The 20,797-nt window shown below is 50.4% G+C and overlaps 1 protein-coding gene across 2 annotated transcripts; it reads right to left on the bottom strand.

Annotated features, from left to right (window-relative positions):
- Positions 1-3,163: 3,163 nt before the first annotated feature.
- On the bottom strand, positions 3,164-19,769 carry CLU (clusterin). 2 transcript variants are annotated; one of them, XM_012807719.2, is made up of 9 exons: positions 19,617-19,769; positions 15,202-15,330; positions 13,658-13,806; positions 10,913-11,083; positions 9,849-10,260; positions 8,798-8,905; positions 5,230-5,465; positions 3,911-4,086; positions 3,164-3,399 (listed from the first exon to the last, which is right to left on the bottom strand). In XM_012807719.2, the coding sequence occupies exons 2-9, from the start codon at positions 15,296-15,298 to the stop codon at positions 3,390-3,392; spliced, it is 1,359 nt and encodes a 452-aa protein (XP_012663173.1). In that variant the 5' UTR covers positions 15,299-15,330; positions 19,617-19,769; the 3' UTR covers positions 3,164-3,389. The 2 variants fall into 2 exon arrangements, with proteins under 2 accessions (XP_012663173.1, XP_012663174.1); XM_012807720.2 differs by lacking the exon at positions 19,617-19,769 and adding an exon at positions 15,442-15,503.
- Between the last annotated feature and the right edge of the window lie 1,028 nt (positions 19,770-20,797).

Below are 20,797 nucleotides of genomic sequence, written 5' to 3'. Positions count from 1 at the left end.
TAGCAGGGGTCTCTGTATGGGGATGGCCCCAAATTTGCAGAGTTAACCTGGCCACCTGCATGGGCGGGATCTGGGGGGTAGACAGGCTTTGTAACCTAAGGTAGGTGAACAATGTCATAATCTGGGATTATGGCTGAGGGGATGAGGGTCGGAGAGCGTGTGAGAATAGCTCAGGCAAATGGTTCATTATGAACCTTGTCCTGGGTCCCCTTTGTCTGGCCTTCCCTGCTATCACATTGGCTGAACTGGTAATCATTGGTTCTATTAATAAACCCTAAAGATCCAAGTCCATCTTGTGTTGTTTCTAGAACACTTTATACTTCCTGGATTTGCCAAGGTAACTCTCTTACAGCTAGGAAATGCCGTAATGCTAGGTTGAGGTGGGGCACTGAGGTGGGAAGCTCTGGGTAGCTAAAAGGTGACAGTGAGGCCCTGTGACCTCCAGCTCTGGCATTTACTGGCTGCATGATCCCCATTAGTCCTGTGCCTCACAGCCGGTGCCCTCACCCAGGCGCACCTCACGCTCAGATGTGGATAACGGCTGCAGGAACCAGCTGATTGTAGAGTCTCAATGGCACAAACATGGAGCCATTTTATTTATTATAACCAGTTTCCTCAGTGGCAATGTCTCAAATACATCCTTCTCCTTCCTGAGAGCTCCATGGTTAATAGGACAGTTTGTCTGAGGATGTTAATTTCATGCCCTACACCAGCGACCCACAGGAACTGTATTAAAGAGCCGTGGCATTAAAAAGGTTGAGAAGCACTGCCCTACACAGAATTCTGCTCTGCATGTACCCGGGTGGTGCCCGGCTTCCTTGCTGCTTCACTGGGGAGGGGAAGACAGGCAGCCCTGAGGTCCCTTCAGCAGCATCTGTGGGCCACAAAAAATTGCTGTGAGTGTTCCCACATCCTGGCCTTCCTGGCTGCATGACACTTCTCTGATACAGGCTACTCCAGGAAGCCTTTGCAATGTGGAGGACATAGCTCCTGCCTCAGGGGTAATTATGGGGATGTTGTGGTATTATGCAAAGCCACTGTTGCAGGTATCAGAGTACTTTTGTTTGAGGAGGTTTTTTTGAGACAGTCTCACTCTGTCACCCTGGGTAGAGTGCCATGGTGTCATCATAGCTCACAGAAACCTCAAACTCTTGGACTCAAGAGATCCTCTTACGTCAGCCTACCCAGTAGCTGGGACTACAGGCACCCAAGGCATTTTCTATTTTTAGTAGAGACGGGGGTCTCACTCTTGCTCAGGCTGGTCTCGAACTCCTGAGCTCAAGCAATCCTCCTGCCTCATCTTCCCAGAGTCCTGGGATTATAGGCGCAAGCCACTGCATCTGGCCTATCAAAGCACTTTGGTTAGCCCAGGGCTGCCATTTACATTTGTGTAACAAAATTATATTTTATTACAACTTTCTTGTAATGAATGCTGGATTGCTGCCACCCTCTTTCCAGGCAGATGTCAAAGCCCTCTCCTCTCAGCATGTCAAGCCTTGCCTGGGCTTTGCCATAACAGTTGTAGACAGAAGCCAGAAGCCACGGGCTCAGTATAGGTAGATCTCTGACCAGGATAGCTGCATCTCACCCCTACACTTTGGTGATTCCATGTCCTGCCTCAATCTTTCCAGTGCCTCAGGTTGGAGTTTGTGTCAGAGATAAAAGGACATCCAAGGACCCTCAAATTCAGGCCACTGTGCAGAAAGCAAAAGAGGTTGCAGAGAAAGGTCTCAGGGAGCCTCAGAGCCAGCTTCAGACCTGCCTCTTAGGTGCTAATATACCAGAGCTTAAAGTAGCTGCATGAAAAAAAAATCCACTGGATATAGTGACTGCCAGAACCTGGCAACATCATGGAAAAGAGAGCAATTTTTGAAACTGTGTGACATTAATATGACATGTCCTTTACAATTATGGTCATTTAAATAAATCCCTTCTGACCCCATAATCCTAGTTAGTGTGTACTTTTACGTGAATCATACTAACTTCATTCTGAATTTCCTTGACAGCCGTAATACTTCAGACAGAAGCTAAGCCTTATGAGTTTGTGGCTTGTATAGCTGAGGTGCTTATAACCTAAAACACAGACAAGAAACAGTGACTTAAGAATATTCTAAGCTATGGACTTACATGTGGACTTTGCTAAAAACCTGAATGCAGCCAGATGACTTTTTTTCCACTTGAAGTATATTCGATGAACAGAATTCTAAAATTAGAGCATTTTTTTTTTTTTGAGACAGTGTCTCAGCCTGTGTCTTGGGTAGAGTGCTATGGCATCATCATAGCTCACAGCAACCTCAAACTTCTGGACTCAAGCAATCCTCCTGCCTCAGCCTCCTCAGTAACTGGGACTATAGGTACCTGCAAAGAACCTGGCTAGTTTTTCTATTATTAGAGATGGAGCTTGCTGTTGCTCAGGCTGGTCTTAAACTCCTGAGCTCAAGCAATCCTCTTGCCTGGGGCTCCCAGAATGCTAGGATTACAGATGTGAGCCACCCCACTCAGCCTAATTAGAGCATGTTAATGAATGAGAAGCTTGTTGCTCCAAGATTGGAGATTCACACCATGTGGAGTCAGCGCCACTTGCTGGCAGCACCAGGCACTGCAGTCCAGCTATTAATAAATTTCCAGACTGAGCAGCAAATGAGTCTTTAGAGCCGCCCAAGCCGAGAAGTTCCCTGTGCTCCAGAAGAAGCCGTGAAGATCGTATGGCCTGGTGGTAGACAGACGTCCACAGTCAAAGAAGTGCCCCGGATTCTGAGCTCTTACAAATATAAAGAAAACTGCCTAATCTGGTCTTTGGGGGATGTTTCCACACAGAAAATATTAATTACATATTAAAATACTCGGTATGTCTCACTATATCACCTGTTCTTTACCTTAATTTTCAGTGTATTCCTTCCGATCACCTTCACCTCATTTAGAATACGGTTTTATAATGGGAGGGAAAGGATTCATTTTTCAGGAACGTATTTTCCTTGGCTTGTTGAAACACACCTCTCTTCCCCCAAGTGAGAAATGGTTTTGCCTTCACGCCCCTTTCATTCTCCACGGCACAGTAGTCCTGATACCACCTTAGCCAGAGGTTTTTGTTTCCACTCCCCTTTTTTACCTCCTAGACCCAAGTGAAAGCGCGCAGGGTATCAAGAGAGGCGGCGCCAAGCCCTCAAATCATAGGCGGTTTTATTGTATTAGTCGCAGGCGGGAGCAGCTCTGCCCCGCAGCACAGGCAGCGTTAGGGTGCAGCATCCACAGGAAGGAGTGGGGCGGGGCTGGGGGGCCTCCTGGGGCCCAGTCACATGGTGACACGCAGAGGTCTCTCTGGGGGGAGCCGGCTCATCTCAGGGGAAGCTGGACTCGGGGGCCCTGGATGCGGAAATGAAGGTCACATCTCACTCCTCCCTGAAATAAAAAAGGAAGGCCGGGTGGGGGGAGGGGAGGGCTTAATATTCAGTGAGAGCAGCAACCAAGACTCAAATTCTTTTCTTTTCTTTTTTTTTGAGACAGAGTATCACTATGTCGTCGTCAGTAGAGTGCCATGACATCTCAGCTCACAGCAACCTCAAACTCTTCAGCTCAAGCGATCCTCTTGCCTTAGCCTCCCAAGTAGCTGGGACTACAGCACCCTCCACAACGCCCGGCTATTTTTAGAGATGAGGTCTCGCTCTGGCTCAGGCTGGTCTTGAACCTGTGAACTCAGCCAATCCACCTGCCTCAGCCCAAATTCTTACCTGCCAAGGAGGAATACCTTCCAAAGGACAAATACGATTCCCAGGCAGTTCCTGGCTTTGGATTCTGCCTTCAGGAGCGCTCCGTCCCCCCAGGCTGCATCCTCTGCCCCTTTTCTCAGCTCCCAGAGAGCCGTGGGGCCTGCCCCTTGGTTAGGGTTGACCTTAACCCTAACCCGACTCACCAGTTCTTTTTGCGGTATTCCCGCAGTGCCTTCTCTGCCACAATATCCATAAACTTAGGGTTGTTCCTGACAACTTCTTCTGGGACCGACACAGTGATGGGGTTGGAATCAAAGAGCTTCACAACCACGTCAGTGACACCAGAGGAAGGGTCTGAATTAGAAGGGTGGGAAGTCACCTAGAAGGAACAAAAGGCACAAAAGAGCTAAAACTTTATGGTCAAAAGGTGCGCATTCTGCAACAGAGGTCAGGCTGCCAGTAGGGAAGGCCTCCTGCTCCTTCCAGAAAATCCAGACAGCTGACCTGGTTGCTTCTTACTAATCTAGACATCTGTGACATCTGTACAACTCAGTACAGCTCAGTGGACAGGAAGGTCCTAGTTCACAGGGGGCTGCCAATGAGCAGCCCAGGGGGGCACCACAGAGAATAAAAGTTGTTTCCAAACATTTTCTTTTTCTTTTTTTTTTTTGAGATGGGACAGACTGTCATTCTGTTGCCCTGGGTAGAGTGCCACACAGCATCACTGTAGCTCACAGCAATCTCCAACTCCTGGCTTCAAGACATCCTATTGCCTCAGCCTCCCAAATAACTGGGACTCCAGGCATGTGCCACAATGCCCAGCTAGTTGTTTTTAGTTTTAGTAGACATGAGGTCTTGCTCTTTCTCAGGCTGGTCTCAGACTCCTGAGCTCAATCCACCTGCTTTAGCCTCCCAGGGTGCTAGGATTACAGTGGCGAGCCACATCCCCTGGCCAGTTTCCAAACATTTTCTTTGGGCAATCACTGATCAGACTGTGGTAGAAAAGAAATTAAGGGGCAAAAAAAAAAAGGAAAGGAAAGGAAAAGCCCTGTTAGCACTAGAGAGCAGTTTTTATCACTGGTAGGGAACAAGGCACCAATTCATGAGCTATTCCACGTAAGAGAGGCAGCGTGCAGCCATGAAAAAAGAACACAGGCTTCTGGTTTGTTCCTGGCTTTGGCACCAGAAATAAGAGAGTAAAGGCTTTGCAGCCAGGCCAACAGGTGCATGTACCCAGGTGAGCCCGCGATCAGTTACCCAGCCTCGGGCAAGCTGTGGAACCTCTCCCATTCCTCCCTGGAAAATGCGGTTATAATATTCTACTCTACCGGGTGACGAGGCTGCTATGCAGCAACAGGCCCCAGGTTTTATATTTCCTGCCACGTGATAAATGCTCAGTCCAAAGCATGAGTCTCCCCCTTTATTATCTTTATCTCATTTCAACCCCTTGGAGGTTCCTATCAGCTCCAGATCACACCTTGAGCCCCGGCCCACGTCAGTGTGCGGCCAGGACACAACTCACCGTGGTGACCCGGAGATAGTACTGGTCTTGGCCTTGGGCTTGGGTGAGATTAGCCAGTCGGGACACCCAGCTAAACTGATCATTCAGCTGCTCCAGCAGGGCGGACGTGTTCAGCATCGTCCACTGGTAGGTCTGAAGCAGCTCGTTGTACTTCTGGGTCAACTTCTCTGCAATCTGGAGGGAATCGTTCAGCTCTTGCCTCAGCTGAGCCTGAGAGGGGCTGTTGGCTGAACAGTCTGCCCAGAGATGGAAGAAAGAAAAGGCAGAAAAGCAAAGGGAAAGTTACCAGGTCACGCAGCCAGGCCCTAAGGCAGCGCTGCCCCAAGCGGGGCTCCGCAAACTGCCCGCTACCATCCATGACAAAGTAAAGAGCTCGTCCCAGAGTGTGAACCAAGGCACCGCCTCCTTCGCTCAGAAAGTCTCACTCTAGAAAACCATGTTGGCCAGCGGAAACAGGGTTTGGCTATTTCCAAACCTGAACTGACTCATCTTTGGGTGCCAGATCCTTCTCTCTGGTGACCAGTGACAAACTGCTGACCACACTCAGGGAAGCCCCGATACCAAGTGCTCCATGTTTTCAGACCTGGGGCTGTTTTCCCCACCTTCGTCCCTCCCGGGAACGATTTCTGGAGTGGGGGAACATTACTCACGTTTACCACTCGTGCAGCCCCTACTACATACCAGACACCACATAAGGGATCCCCTCTGGGCATCCCTTTTCTCTCACGGTCGGATCTATTCTGACTTAAGTGTTGACACTCCAATTTTACCAATGATGAAACTGAGGCCCAAACAAGTAAAACTTATCTAAAGTCATAGACGAAACAATGTGTAAGGCTAAGCTTGAACCCAGATCTTAAACTCCTAAGCCTGAACTCTTCCTACTCTGGGTCTATGGTTCTGGAAAATTCTCAAGGCTTGACTTGAGAGCATATCTGCAGAGTTAGCAATTCTCGTTCCACGAGTCCCCATAGCAGAAGACTTAGCCAAGAATGTTGGGCTACAAAGAGACCTGCCTCCCACAGCGGGTAATCAACTGCCCCAGGACAGCAGGGAAAACAGAATTCATATATTTTGGTCCTTGAGTGTCCATTGCAGGTTATCAGATTTATAAGAGCTGGAAACTCCCCCACTATCTCTTTAAAAACTACTGTTTTTCTCCCCCTTAATTATTTCAACAAATATCAAGGGGAGGGACCTTGGAGGAAAGGAAATCTTTTTACATTTCAGAATGGTCACTGCAATTATTTATATTAAAATAAAGAAAATGTTCCATAGGCGCTGTGGCTCACACCTATAATGCTCTGGGAGGCCGAGGCAGGTAGATTGCCTGAGCTCACAGGTTTGACACCAGCCTGAGCCAGAGGGAGATCCCGTCTGTAAAAATAGCTGGGTGTTGTGGCGAGCACCTGTAGTCCCAGCTACTTGGGAGGCTGAGGCAAGAGAATCTCTTAAGCCCAAAAGTTTGGGGTTGCTGTGAGCTGTGACGCCACAGCACTCTTACTGAGGGTGACATAGTGAGACTCTGTCTAAAAAAAAAAAAAAAAGAAAAGAAAAGAAATAAAATGTTAGGTGAAGCAAGAAATAGAATTACTAACAAGAACCCAGATTTAAAAGAAATATATAATAAATAATCTTTTCTCTTTTACTGTGAAATAATTTAAAAATAAGAAAAGACTTTGGGAACAGAGACTCAGACTAGAAGTTTTCAGCTGGGGTAATGCTGTCCTTCAGGGACACTGACAAGATCTGAAGACATTTTGATTACTGCAACTTTGGGGGTGGTTGCTGCTGCCACGTAGCAGGTAGAGGCCAGCATACTGCTGAACACCCCCCAATACACAGGGCAGCCACCACAACCAAGAACATCCTTGTCCAAAATGTCAGCAGTATTGAAATTTGAGCAATCCTGGTCCCGGGCAGTGCGTGCTGCTCACATGTTTACAAGCACCTTGATAATGAGGGAGCGAGTCCTCCATGAAGACTGTTTAAGCCATGACCAGCAAACATTAAGATCGGCACAGACCATCGACCCATGAATGGATTAATAAACAGAATACTATTCAGCCATAAAAAAGATGGAGACTTTATATCTTTTGTCTTAACCTGGGTGGAGTTGGAAAACATTCTCTTTAGTAAAGTATCACAAGAATGGAAAAGTAAGCATCCAATATACTCAACACTAATACGAAGCCAGTAGACAAATTAATACATAAGATAAAAACTCAATTCAAGATGGGGGAGGGAGAGAGAAAGGGGCGGGGATTGGTGTGCTATCACATAACGGGCACAACGTAAGGGCATATGACCCACCTCCTGGGTGAGAGCACAATGACCACAGGGACCTTACCTAGCAAATGCAAACATTGTAACCTAATCCCTTATACCCTTATGTTAAACTGAAATTAAAAAAAATAACAATAAGATTGGCAGGAGAGGTCTCATCCGAACCCAGGCCTCTGTCCTTTCTTTGGGCCCAGCCGTAACTAATTGTTTTGCAGTGAGGTAGGGTGTGGTCTACGCCAAGTCTATGACATTTTCATGGGAAAAGCCCAAAGGCTTGGTTGTGAACTTATATACGGCTTCATACTTGGGCCTCATAAATCACCAGTATTTATTTTGGGATGGCTTCTAAAAGCCCCGGAGCGAAGCTGGGGATATTTGACTGGACTCTGAGGGCCTGCCATGGCCAACACAAACACATGGAGTAAGAGCCAAGCCGCGAGAGTGATAAGCTGCTTACCAGGAGAAACAATTAACTCTTTCTGAGCATAAACTACTGTATCCTGGGAACTATGCTAAACACTTTGGCAGCTGTGATCTCAAAGCGGGAAGAAGTTAATCACTGACCAGATCCAATAAAACAGACAGGAACGATGGAAAGGAAATATTCCCTTTGCCCAGGGGACCGACCAACCAAAGGAGATGTTGCCAGGATGCTGAAGTACCATGCCCAGCTGCCAGAGGCTCCGAGAGGCCCCCAGGGAGAGTAAGCATGTGGCTAAGGACAAATGTATCCCTAACACAGAGGTTCAAATCCCAGTTCGCCCACGGGGTAGAGGGAGTCATGTAATCTTGGATAAGTTACAGGCACTTACGACTGATTTCCTGGTAGGGTCATTCTGAGGAAATGAGTGATTTAAAATAGTGCCTCGGACACGGTAAGTTTGTTAAAATGCACACTAAAATTTCATAACCTGCAGCCAAAAAAATGAGGGTATCTACTATGCTTGGCCCTTGGGAACAGAGTATCTGTGGCATCAAAGGAGAATGACTTTGTTCCCACAAGCCCAGAAGCACCTACCTGTGGACCGCCCACGTGCCACCAGCCGGCAGAGGTGGTGGGCACTCTACAAGGCCCTCGCTGATTTCAGGGAACTCCCGGCACTGTCACCCTGCCCTGCAGAGGACAAGCCCAGGTGCACAAGGATCTGCCCTGGACCATGGCCTGAAGTCCGTAGAGCTGGAATCTGAATGGTCAGTGACCCCATGGGGGCAGCCTCGGCGAGGCACCTTTGTAACCCAGGCAATCAATGGCAGGGTGGCTTGTGGTCTGGCCCCCACTCACCCACAGACAAGATTTCCTTGCACTTCTCACACTGGTTCTTCATCTTCAGGCAGCCTGTGGAGTTGTGGCGGATCTCTCGGCACACCAAGCGTTTGTCCTCGTTGCCTTCTAGAGACACACAGGCAAAGTGCCAGGCTGAGACATTCAGCCTCTCAGAGACGGGACTCACTGCTTCTGCTGACCCGCCCTCCTCTCCGCCCTTTCAGACCGTTCTGTGGTCATAGTATGTTGATTTTTTGCTGCAGGCCTGTGCTCAGGCTCCCTGCAGATGTCACCGTGTCCCTGGGCTCGGGGTGGCCTCCCTCCCACCATCTCTGAGCAGCCCTCTCCTGCCTCCCCAGCCCTCAACTGTCTGAGCTCCTCTTTGACACTGTAACTCCCTTCTGCTCTGAGTCTACCTGGCTCCCTACTCCCAAGGCCGGTGGCTGCCAGGCTGCGGGCAGGTGTGAGCCTCCTTACACCCCAGGGCCACCCACTACACAGGCACAATAAATGCTAATCAACTTAATCCACTCAAGCCAAACCCTGGTGCCAGTCAAACCACAGCATGCAGAAGATGTACTGGTGAACAAATGCTGATTGTGTCAGGGAAGAAAATCGCTCCTTAGACTACCCGCTTTTCGTGTCTACGTTAGACTTCATTCCTTCAAAAAACATGCTCTCCCTGCTGGGCTCCCAGCACCCACTCTATGCTCGGCCTGAACGTGATAGCCCTGGACAGCTTCCTTCACCGTAATATGGGTTGATTATATAATTTGTCACCAACATGTGCATGCCTGCCCCACACAGCCCCGAGTTCCCCAGGGGAAAGGGCTCTCTGGTTGTGCAGGGCGAGAAGTCAGTATCACACCCAGGGGCTGCTGGGAAGGACATGGTTGTCTGCAAAGAGCGAACGCCAAGTCCTGCAGTAGCAGACTGCACTGGACCCTTCAGTGGGGATAATACCACCCTCACGGGGTCGCTGGAGGGAAATGGAGATGACACCCACTGGGTTCTTAGCATCTAACGGGTGACTCCGCAAACCCTTCTCGGGAAAGAGGGTCTGTCTAACCTCTGATGGAGTCCATCTGCGGCTGATGGAAGGCCGAGCCCTGGAAGGGGGCGTCCATGGCCTGCTGGGCTTGGTGAATCATGTCGAAGAAGGGCTGGAACATGTCCTGGAAGTTCAGGGGCTCAAACGGGGTATAAGGCAGGATGGTGCGGGCGAAGCGGGACTTGGGGAAGAGGAGGTGAGGCCGCCGGTGCAGCAGGTTGATGGGCTGGTAGTGATAGGTGTCCTGGGGCTCGTGGGTGAAGAAACTGTCCCGGAAGAGCTCGTCCATGATGCTGGACGCCTGGCTGAAGTGGTCCTGCATGATGTCCAGCATGTGGCTCTGCTGCCGGTCGTCCTCCAGCAGGGAGTCAACACGGTCACCATTCATCCAGAAGTAGAAGGGCGAGCTCTGGTTCAGGAACTCCTCAAGCTAAAACGGGCACAGTTAGGAGAAGCCTGTTAAGGCCATGGCCTCCTGCGTGACACAGGCCAGGCCCTACCCCTCACTGCCACGGTCTCACAGCAAGTGACCAAAGGCCCGGTTGGGACTGGCCCCAGGTATCCCAGCTGCCAGGATGATGTACCTGCATCCTCTCTCCTCTATAGGGGAGAGTTTAGAGACACCAGTGAGGTCAGAGATTCCCAGGCCAGTCACTTCCTATCAGTCTGCTGTCATCTCTGATGACACAAAACCCTGCCCAGGTGAGGGCCAACCTTGGAGATCAGTGCAACTCATTGAGTCCCAACCAAGAGAGGCCCACAGCTGAGGACAGGATCAATATTAATATTCATTTACTAAAAAGTCTTCATTCCTTCCACGTAATGGGACACAGGGCTCTGCTATGCAGTGTAGCTATCTGTTATGTTAATCAGTGCAGGATAAGAGGCTTCTAATAGATGGCAAACCCCTAACCCACATCCTTGTATCTGCACGCGTGCCAGACATTTCCAATCGAGCATGGCGCTCTGTGCAGCCAGCCAGTACTAATCGTTAGCATCTGGCATGGGGAATGAAGCATATATCACTGGGTGCCCCTCCTTCCCCACTCAGAACCTCGGCCGCACACGGGCCCCCTTTTCACCTGGCGGCCGACCAGTCCCGAGCCGCTTCTGCAGACACGGGCGTAGAACTTCATGCAGGTCTGTTTCAGGCAGGGCTTACACTCTTCCCAGAGGGCCAGCATGGTCTCGTTGCACACTCCTGAGGACTCCTTCAGCTTCATTTCTGAATCCCTGGTCTCATTTAGGGCATCCTACGGGAAGGCGCAGTGAGGCAGGTGAGCCCCGCTGAGCTCACAGGCTTCACCCCTTACAGCGTGCTTGTTTCTGCTCTGCTCAGGCTCAGGCTTCCCCTCGTTTGCCCACCTGGAATGCTCTCCCCACTGGGCTCCCAGCATCCTCTAGTCCAGTGGTTCTCAACCCACAGGAACCGTATTAAAGGGCCGCAGCATCAGGGAGGTTGAGAACCACGGCTCTAGTCCTTCAAGAGCTAACTATTCTCTAAAGTCGTTCCTGACTCCTGGACCCACATGCACATCTCCCTCCCCTCTCTGCCTCAGTGCGCTGACAGTTTACCCCAGGAGCGGCCTCTCACGGATGCCTCAGCTGCTAGTGTTTCAATGTCATCTTCCAAAGCAGACCAGAGACCTCCCTGAATCTTCATTTTTTGCTGCATCCATAGCCCCTGGGAGTCAGCAGGCTTTCGAAACCAAAGCTGCACCAACTATCAGCACTCTCTAACAGTCCCATGCCACTTGATCCAAATATTCAGTAAGAATCATACCAAGGAATTCCCCTAATAAAGCAGATATTTGTGGGCGGCACCTATGGCTCAGTGGGTAGGGCGCTGGCCCCATATGCTGAGGGTGGTAGGTTCAAACCTGGCTCTGGCCAAACTGCAACAAAAAAATAGTTAGGTGGGTACCTATAGTCCCAGCTACTTGGGAGGCTGAGGCAAGAGAATTGCCTAAGCCCAAGAGCTGGAGGTTGCTATGAGCTATGACGCCACAGCACTCTACCCAAGGGCAACAAAGTGAGACTCTGTCTCTAAAAAAAAAGAAGATATTTGCTACAGTATTAGTTTATGGAAAAAAAAAATCAACCCAGATGCTTTAAAATAGAAGATAAGTTGAACTAATTGCAGTGCACACAAAGGGTAGATAGTACATCATTACAAGGAATGTTTATAATAAGTTTTTAAATTATAATATGAATTGTTGATGTTAAGAATTCATCATTTTATAGCCAGGCATTGTGGCGGGCCTGTAATTCCAGCTACTTGGGAGGCTGAGGAAAGAGAATCCCTTAAACCCAGGAGAGTTAGAGGTTGCTGTGAGCTATGACGCCACTGTACTCTACCAAGGCATGTACTCTACCATGACATAGTGAAATTCTGTCTCAAAAAAAAAAAATCATCATTTTAATATAGACACCGGCAAAAAAATACAGAGAAAAAAGGGTAGTAAGAGATAGATCGAATGTGAACAGTGAATTGTCTTTGGGCAAAAGGATGATGGAAAAATCTTTATTCTCTACTTTTCTGTATTAAAGTCTCTATAAATGGGTATGTTGCTCTTTAAAAAAAAAAAGTGTACTACCCACACCTTGGGATTACGTGAGGTGTCTATCCCCTGCTCCCCTACAACTGAATCAAGAAATAAGCATCAACTATGCTGTTTACTTTTTTTTTTTTTTTTTTGCAGTTTTTGGCCGGGCGGAGTTTGAACCCACCACCTCCCATATACGGGGCCGGCACCCTGCTCCTTTGAGATACAGGCACTGCCCTGCTTACTTTCTTTTTACTGGTTCATCTAATTCCTCAACTGAGAAGAAATGGAGTCTTTTCCAAAGCCGATGTGCTTTGTAATGAAATCTGGATCGGGGACTCTCAAACTCCAATGATAACCACAAAAACAGGAGACCCAGCTAAGCCCCCTACTCCATGAGCTATTAGCGTGTTCCCATGGAATGCTGAGAACTAATACTGATGCCAAGAAATGGGGTGAAGTTTGAAAGAAAGAGCTGTATCCGGGCAGCATTCCCTTGAGCGGTTTCCATGGAATTGCGCTAAAAGCTGTTAGGAGAAAAAAAAGTTCTCTAGTCAATTTGATTTGGAAAACTCTGGAGTTAAATAAAGTTAGAAAAGTTTCTTCACTGTAGACCTTCTGAGAACCTTCAAAATGCCTTTGGTGTGCCTGAGGGATCGTGAAGGTGGCAGATGGCTCCATCTCAGCATCTCCTAGTTTAGGGGTGATGTGGGAGCATGTTCTTAGGAGACCCTCAAGGTGACTATTGATTTTTTAAATCAGTTGTTCATGGAATTATAGTATTTTGGTTTCGTTGAATCACTACACACAGGCTAGACCTGCTATGTCAGCTATTGGACTTAGGTGTCTCTTTAGGAAATGGTCCAGATGGCTAGAAAGGCCTGGTCCCCCCAGTGTGTGCCTGCCTTAGGCCTAACCATGTCACCTGCACTAGATAGGCTTCCTGCAGGAGGGCACCATTCCTTACCCCGGCTGACACCCTAACCAAAGCCTTGCTCGGACCTGGCATATGGCCAGAATTTCAAAACATCTATTGAAGGGAATCCGGGTGTCAGGCCTTCGGCCAGGCTTATAACAAAACCAGATTTAAGACCAGACCCCTGAAGCTTTCAAGAGCAAATAAACCTTCCTTATTTCTTAACAGCAGCCCCAACATCAGCTGACACAGCCCTGGGAGGACTGTGAGTCACCATGGCAACCCAGCCAGGCCACGGCCATGACCCCTCCCTCCCCTCTGGTAGGAGGATCAAGGCTGGCAGTGGTCACCAGACCCCTCTTTACCTCTTTCTTCTTCTTGGCTTCCTCTAGGGTGTTAAGAAGTAACTTGCGCTCCTCGTTAGTTTTTTCTATTAGTGTCTTTATCTCTTTCACCCCGTTGAGGGCGTTTTGAATTTCCTTATTAACATATTTACTCCCCTGGGTGGACATTTCTGCAAGAGAAAGGGAGGAGGTAGAAGGAGATGAAGAGAGATGGTGTTGGGGACCCGCTGGAATGATCAGAAAGGTCTGTTCACTCCAGGGGCTGTCAGGTGAGGACTCCCCCTGTCTGCGCCCTAGCCTTCCCCTGACATGGGTTCTGGTTACAGGCTCCTTGTCGACTATACTCTACTGCTCAGAAATGCAGACCCCAGGAGCCAGCACAGCCCAAGGAAGGGACAGTGGAGCTATGCCTGACCACTGTCCGTCTGCCCTAGAGGAGCAGAAGACAAATTTTAAGGAGGAAAAAAAAAAACCCCAGAAGTGTAAACTTTGAAGCATTCAAATATATTATATTATTATTTGTGGCGTAAATCTTTCCGGAGCTCAGTTTAACCACATATTTGTACTAGTTTGTTCCAATGCATGGTGCCAGGCAATGGGGACAAGAAAATGAGTGATCAAGCAAAGTACCAGCGAACAACGCACTAGAACAACTTGTCACCCAAGCGCCATTCACTCGGCGCTTGTCCCATGGCGAACTAAGCACCAAACACTTCATGTGTGTCCCACTGAACAATCCAGCATGGTCACCATGCCCTCCCCACAGACAAGGGAAGATGCTGAGGGAGCAGGTGGATGAGAAAGCCTAGGGATCCCACATTGAACTTGAAATTGGTAACTATGTGAGGAGATGGCTGTGCTCATTAACTTGGCAGTAGCAATCAATTCACAACATGTATGTTTCTCAAACCATCACATTGTACACCTTAAATATACATGATTTTTACTTGTTAATTATACTTCAATAAAAAATGGGAGAAGAAAAGAAGCATGGTGGGATCAGGATGGCTGCCTGGGAGTCATCCTTGGTACAACAGACATAAGCCCAGTCTGGGTTCAAACTGCTGCCCTGAAGAGCCGGTCAGCAAGTGGTAGTGGGGGGAAGAAGGGGCCTCCAGCTGGGCTTCCTCGTGTGGAACTGTATTGCCCTTCCCTGGCTCGTGAGCAGATATTATGCAGCCCGGCCTTCTGGGTGGGGAGGGGGAAGACGCATTGGCGAGAGCTGGGGGGACTCTGCAGGGAAGATGGACAGAGGCTCCCAAAGTCCAGGCCGTGCATGTGTGTGGAGGGGACGTGGGAGGTGGGCCCAGGACACTGATGAGGGGATGGGGAACTGAGACACAGCAGCCAGGGACGGCTTGGGAAATGCCTGCAGATACCAAGTGCCTGGTGGACACACAGAGTGAGCCAGGAGTCTGGGGACAGGGCCCAGGAACCCAGACCCAGTTCACAAGGTGAGAACGGTCTTTGACGCTCAGCAGACCCAGAGGGACTGTGCGAGGGCAGCAGCCACGCCCTGCGGCCTCCCAACCCTGCAACTCGGGCATCACACTCGTTCTCCTTACCCTGCAGCTCGTTGCTGGATATTATCTGGTCTCCCAGGACCTGGCCACTCTCCCAGGCCAGCAGCAGCCCCACGAAAAGCAGGGGTGTCACCATCATGCCTCCTGCAATTCTGGAATCCTAGCACACCTCTGTGGGTAGAGAACAGGGGACCGTCATGAGAACAGCTGGACAAGCTGCTGGTTTCCTGCCCAGCTTCCCAGGGGCCTCCAGGACTTAGCACCCCCAGGGTGTCCTCTCACCTGGCACCGCTGGCTGCGTTTTTTACCCCTGAGGAAACTGTAGGGAAACCAGACTTGCCAGTGACACCTTCAACAGAAAGTGAAGGCGGGAGGTACAGGCAGGGAGGAGAGGAAGACAGCAGTGCCAGGCAGAAGGAACAAGAACCCTGGTGACAGGAATCAGGCTCCCAGCCAAGCCACCTCCGCCCCCGCGGTGGCTGTGACCATACGCCTCCACAAGGCACCTGGGCTTTCTTATGCCTTGCCCAGAAAAGGCGTGTATCATGTCAAACACCGAAAACACCTCCCTGGGTCACTCATCTGTCCCTCCTGGTGTCCCCCTACAGAGGGCCCATGTCACAGGCCCACCCACGTCCCCAGCAGACATTCCTATCGATCACAGTGCTGACCCCCGCACCACCTGAACTCGCTTTGCACCACCTGAACTCGCTTTTTTAAGAGTCTGAGGCGGTCAGAGCCAGCCCTTGTATTGGCAGGGAAATTAAATCCATCTGCAGGGAGCAAAGCGTGAGACCTGAGCTGGGCGCCTGTGCATCTGGGGCTGTGAATAAACAGCAGAGGAGGAAGAAGGACGTCTCTGCAGGGAGCAAAGAGGGCAGGGCAGGGTCAGGGGGTTAACAGGGAGGCTGCCCCTGTGCTCTGCCAGGCCCCTTCCAAAGACCCATAGCACTGTGGGCCTCCCCAGTGTTCCTGGCACCACTGGGCTGCCTGCCCTGAGCAGGGGACACCGGCCACCCCCAGGTCTTACACAATGGACCATTTTCCCAGAAGCTTATCTGAGCGCATCCACTTCCCATAACAGAGCTAACAGGGAGGTGCCCGCCCGCTCCTGAAATGGTTCCCATCCAAAAACTGCTCAGCCTGGCAGGCCCATCTGGACACTTGGTAAACATTAATAAGGAAAGCTTAGAAGCAGTTAGATGCACAGAGCAAAGCGGCAGCGTGGGAGAAGACAGCGGGTCAGTGCCCTCCCCGAGGACGGGGTGGGCGGCTGGGACTCACTCACTGGGCAGGATGCAGTGGTGGGTCGCACAGCCTCTGCCCCAGCTGCTCACTGAGGCCTGAAATGCCTCCAGCAGGGACAGAGCCTTTGTCACGCCAGAGAGACAAAGCAAGCCATAAACACCTCTGTGCAGCGCCCCTAGAAACTGCTGAGAAATCCAGACAGAAGAGGTTCCAATTAGAAAACAGGGTGCTGGGCCCGGAGAACGGGGCAGCGGACCAGAGCAGTAATGAGGAGTCCCAGACGCAGCAGCGAGCGCCGGGTCTGCCACCAGGAGTCTGGGCTCCCTTGATGGCACGCTGTCAAGCTGCGAGCTATAAAAGGGATCATTCTCCCATAGCCCCTACACCTTTCAGGGGAGACCACAGCCCAGACCCAGCACAGGGCTCCCCAAGGCCCACAGCAAAGTCGTGGCAACCCTGCCATGAGAACCCAGCCCTCCCAACACCCAGTCCAGTATTCTTTCCCAGATACCAAGTCACTTAAGCCTGTGAACCTCAGTTTCTTCATCTGTAAAATGGACCCAAAACAGATAGAGGTGACTGTGTTCTGTAAACATAGGGGCTTACACAGGGTGTCCATAAAGTTCGTGTGCAATTTAAAATGTACAACTATTTTAAATTCCATGCAAACTTTATAGGGTGTCCATAAAAGTTCATGTGCAATTTAAAATAGTCGTAAATTTTAAATTGCATACAAATTTTATGGACACCCTGTATAATCACCTTAAATGCTAACTACTTCAAAATTTGACTGAGGACCAATCCCAGGCATTGGCAGTATCTAGTGGGCATGTCTGGAGAGGGGTAGGACCTAAAGCAGGCACACAGAGGCCACCTGTGGTCCCCCCTCTGCCCCCCACTCCACCACTGACTGTGTGGCTCTGCCTTGGTGAAACGATCAGCTACTTTTGTTTTCTTTTTTTTTTTGAAAGACAGTCTCACCATGTCACCCTGGATAGAATGCTGTGGTATCACAGCTCACGGCAACCTCAAACTCTAGGGCTTAAGTGATTCTCTTGCCTCAGCCTCCCAAGCATCTGGGATTACAAGGCGCCCACCGCAACACCTGGCTATTTTTTGGTTGTAGTTGTCATTGCTGTTTGGCAGGCCCAGGCTGGATTCAAACCTGCCAGCTCTGGTGTATGTGACTGGTGCCCTAGCCACTGAGCTTCAGGCGCCGAGATGATCAGCTACTTTTTAAATACTTGTGATTTATCCAGGGGGCTTGTTATAACACTGGTTCTGAGTCAGAATCTGTTTTTTTGGCAGGTGATCGGATGCTGTTAATCTGAGGTCCCTCTATTCCCCTCCCACCTCCTCTGTTTCCTAGGCACCTGGTTGCTGGCTGCCCCCAATAGACAAGCCAGGCATAGTCCAAGGCAAATGAGTCCCCACCACCACGACACAGCTTCTGTTCCCCTAGGAAGACTGAGACCACCCACCTGGCTCCTTCTACCTAAAAAGGCCAGCCCCATGGGCAAGGGGGCTGTGTTGGGGAAAGTGGAGGACACAGAGGAGAATCAGATGGACTTTGAGAAGACCTCTGGTCCAACCACACCTCCTGGGAGCCTGTAATTGACTAGCTTCCCAAAAGGCTCCCAAGTTCACCTCTAAAGCCAGAGGTGTCCCAGCAGAGCAGGCGGGGGGCTTAGGAACATCAAAGACCATGTACCGAAAGCCATGGAGTCATAAGCCGGCAGAGTCTCAAATCCAAAGCCCCACTCCTGCCTGACTGCCTCAACTGGAGAAAACTAAACAAAAGGAAAAATTAGAAACAAAGTCACCTACGGTAATCACACCACCCAGAGGCAAATATTAACACCGTGGCACTTTTCCTTCTACATTCTAGGTATTTATATATCCTCACATCTTTTACATCCACTGGCTCCAAATATTCTTTAAAAGCACACTTCTGTGGCTGTAGGAGATTGTACTTGCTGGCTCATGCCTGTAATCCTAGCACTCTGGGAGGCTGCAGCAGAAGGATCTCTGGAGCTCAGGAGTTTGAGACCAGTCTAAGCAAGAGCGAGACCCCACGTCTACCCAAAATAGAAAAACCAGCTGGTTGTGGCAGCGGGTGCCTGTAGTCCCAGCTACTTAAAAGGCTGAGCTGGGAGGATTGCTTGAGCCCTGGAGTTTGAGGTTACAGTGACCTATGATGACGCCACTGCACTCTATCTGGGGTGACAGTGTGAGACTCTATCTCAAAAAATAGAATTCTACTTTCTGATGTACCCAGGATTAATTTACCATTCTCACAGGTATTTAAATTGTCTCCAATGCCCCAATATTATTATAATTTATGACCTCACCAGCATCCCTTTATAGTATCTGTTCTTACTTTTAAATTCCTAACCTCTCCCTTTAAAATAATAATAATAATAACCAGTTTCCTTTTTGACTAGGTCCGGAAATTCTGGAAGGTCAAGAGGCTTTGGCTCTAATCCCAATTCTGACACTTATTTGCTGTTTAGCACTGGAGACAGAACTAAACCTTGCCAGGCCTCAGATTATCATCTGTAAAATGAGACGATGGAATCAGACATCCCAGGCCTGATGGAGCTTGTGTGACTCGGCTCTGACGCACCTTGGGTGCATTAGGAAGCAGAAAAAGTAGAATGTGAAGGTTGCAGCATACACTTAAATCCGTAACATCGCATTTATAAACACACTATCAGAGAACAAGAGAACTCAGGAGAAAACAAGATGACTCAGGCATGAAAGCTGACAGCCACAACCGAAAGACCATCATCTTCCCGCGGAGACCGAGCTCTGCGCAGGCCAGTCCCCTCTGCCACCTGCTAGCCTCAGGCTCCCGCCGGGCGGGAGGCAGGTCTCCAAGTCTCAGTTTCCCCAGCTTTCCGAAAGGAGGATCACTATTCCTGCCCTATCCACCCCCCAGCCGCCACAGAACTGTGGCTGGAGCTCCGTGCACACAGGGACTCTGAGTCCCAGGCTGCGCTTCTCGCCCCGCAGTCCCTCCCCTCGCTCAGCTGCCTGGTAACGGGGCTCTGGCCACCTTCCTTCCCAGGCTTCCTAGGCTCGGTCTAAAGTGCAGGCTATGCTGCAAGCTGTCATCTCTTCCGCCTGACTGCCACCCCCAGTGTGCCCAGCTTGCCCATCGCTCCGCTATGGCTCTGCTCAGGGACAAGAAGACAGAGACATCTCACCAGCCTGCTGCACCCGGCGCCCGTGCCCTCCTCCTGGCGACGCCGCGTGGTGAGCACGGGGACGCGCAGTATTTATAGCGCTGGGCTCGCGTACATCCCCCTTTGGGGCTGGCTGCAAACCTGCGTGACTCACGCCCAAAGAATGCAGCGCAATGCACGGGGAGCTTTCTGGAAGCCGGGAGATGCGGGGCGGTGCAGCACCGGGCGGGGGCGCCGGGGGGCGCGTCAGCACCGTGAATGGCCGCACCGGCTCCCAGGGATGGAGTCCCTAGGGAAGAAGAGCTCGGGTTCACGCGCTCAGCTGGGCGCCCCTCTCCGCCTGGCTGGAGGGGTCCACTGCGCTCCTGGCCGGCTCCCAGTACAAAATACAGTCTCACAGTTCCCTGCCCTTTTGAACGTTAACCGTTCACATAGCACGCGCCACTTCTCTTGAGACATTTAAATAGAAAAGTGTCAGACAGACCTAATGAGGCTGGGTTGTGCTAGAGAAGACAACGCAGGAAGCTTTCAAGTGCCGACTCCCAGACCACCACGCTGGCCCGGCCGTCCCTCCGCTGATCTGGTAGGCCGAGAGGAAGCAGAATTGTTTGGGAATAACTAGAGCTTTTATCTGGGGGAAACAGAAGGCCTCTCCTGGCTCCTTGATCCGAGGAGCTTAAAGCTATTATTGTCCCCATCCACTTGGGAACCAGCCAAGCAGGGCTGGCTGTATGGGTGTGGGACCCCTGCAGACCCGGACTCGGCTTAGGGCACTATAGGGGCAGTCCTGAAATTCCTAAGAATTTTTGAAGGAGGGGCCCTGCATTTCCATTTTTCACTGGGCCTTGCTAATGAGGCATCCAGATCTTTGTCCAGAGGAGTTCACTCCTAACAAGGGCCCTGAGGTCCTGAGTTCTTTCTTCCAGGGGCGGGGAGCGTTTGCTGTCCCAAAAACCCCTCCATTTTCCAGGAGGGGAAAGTCCAGAAACCACAGAGGGGAAGCTACTTCTTGGGGAAGAAGCTGGGCTGCTGGCTGGGATGTTTGAGCTCCAGGAGAGAGGGTGAGGGGCTGACAATCTCTCCTGCGCTGGTGGGGGAGATGGACGGCCCACCTGCCAAGTATAGGCACCTGATTTGGGGTAGCTGACTGTATGTTAAGGGCTGAGTTTTCCCGTCCACCTATGGAGGCCCAGCCTGGAGCC

Source organism: Otolemur garnettii, unplaced genomic scaffold (assembly GCF_000181295.1).
Source record: "Otolemur garnettii isolate 467f Iridium unplaced genomic scaffold, OtoGar3 scaffold00074, whole genome shotgun sequence".
Classification (NCBI taxonomy): Eukaryota; Metazoa; Chordata; class Mammalia; order Primates; family Galagidae; genus Otolemur; species Otolemur garnettii.
The sequence above is the reverse complement of the archived record's forward strand: the minus strand, read 5'-3'. Positions and strand labels throughout refer to the sequence as shown.

Excerpts from the sequence above, each read along its gene's own strand:
- CLU (XM_012807719.2), bottom strand. The coding sequence starts at position 15,298 with ATGATGGTGACACCCCTGCTTTTCGTGGGGCTGCTGCTGGCCTGGGAG. Across the intron at positions 10,261-10,912 it reads CGGGACTGGTCGGCCGCCAG|CTTGAGGAGTTCCTGAACCA; the intron begins GTGAAAAGGGGG and ends TGCCCGTTTTAG. Across the intron at positions 4,087-5,229 it reads ACTATCTCCGGGTCACCACG|GTGACTTCCCACCCTTCTAA; the intron begins GTGAGTTGTGTC and ends TGTTCCTTCTAG.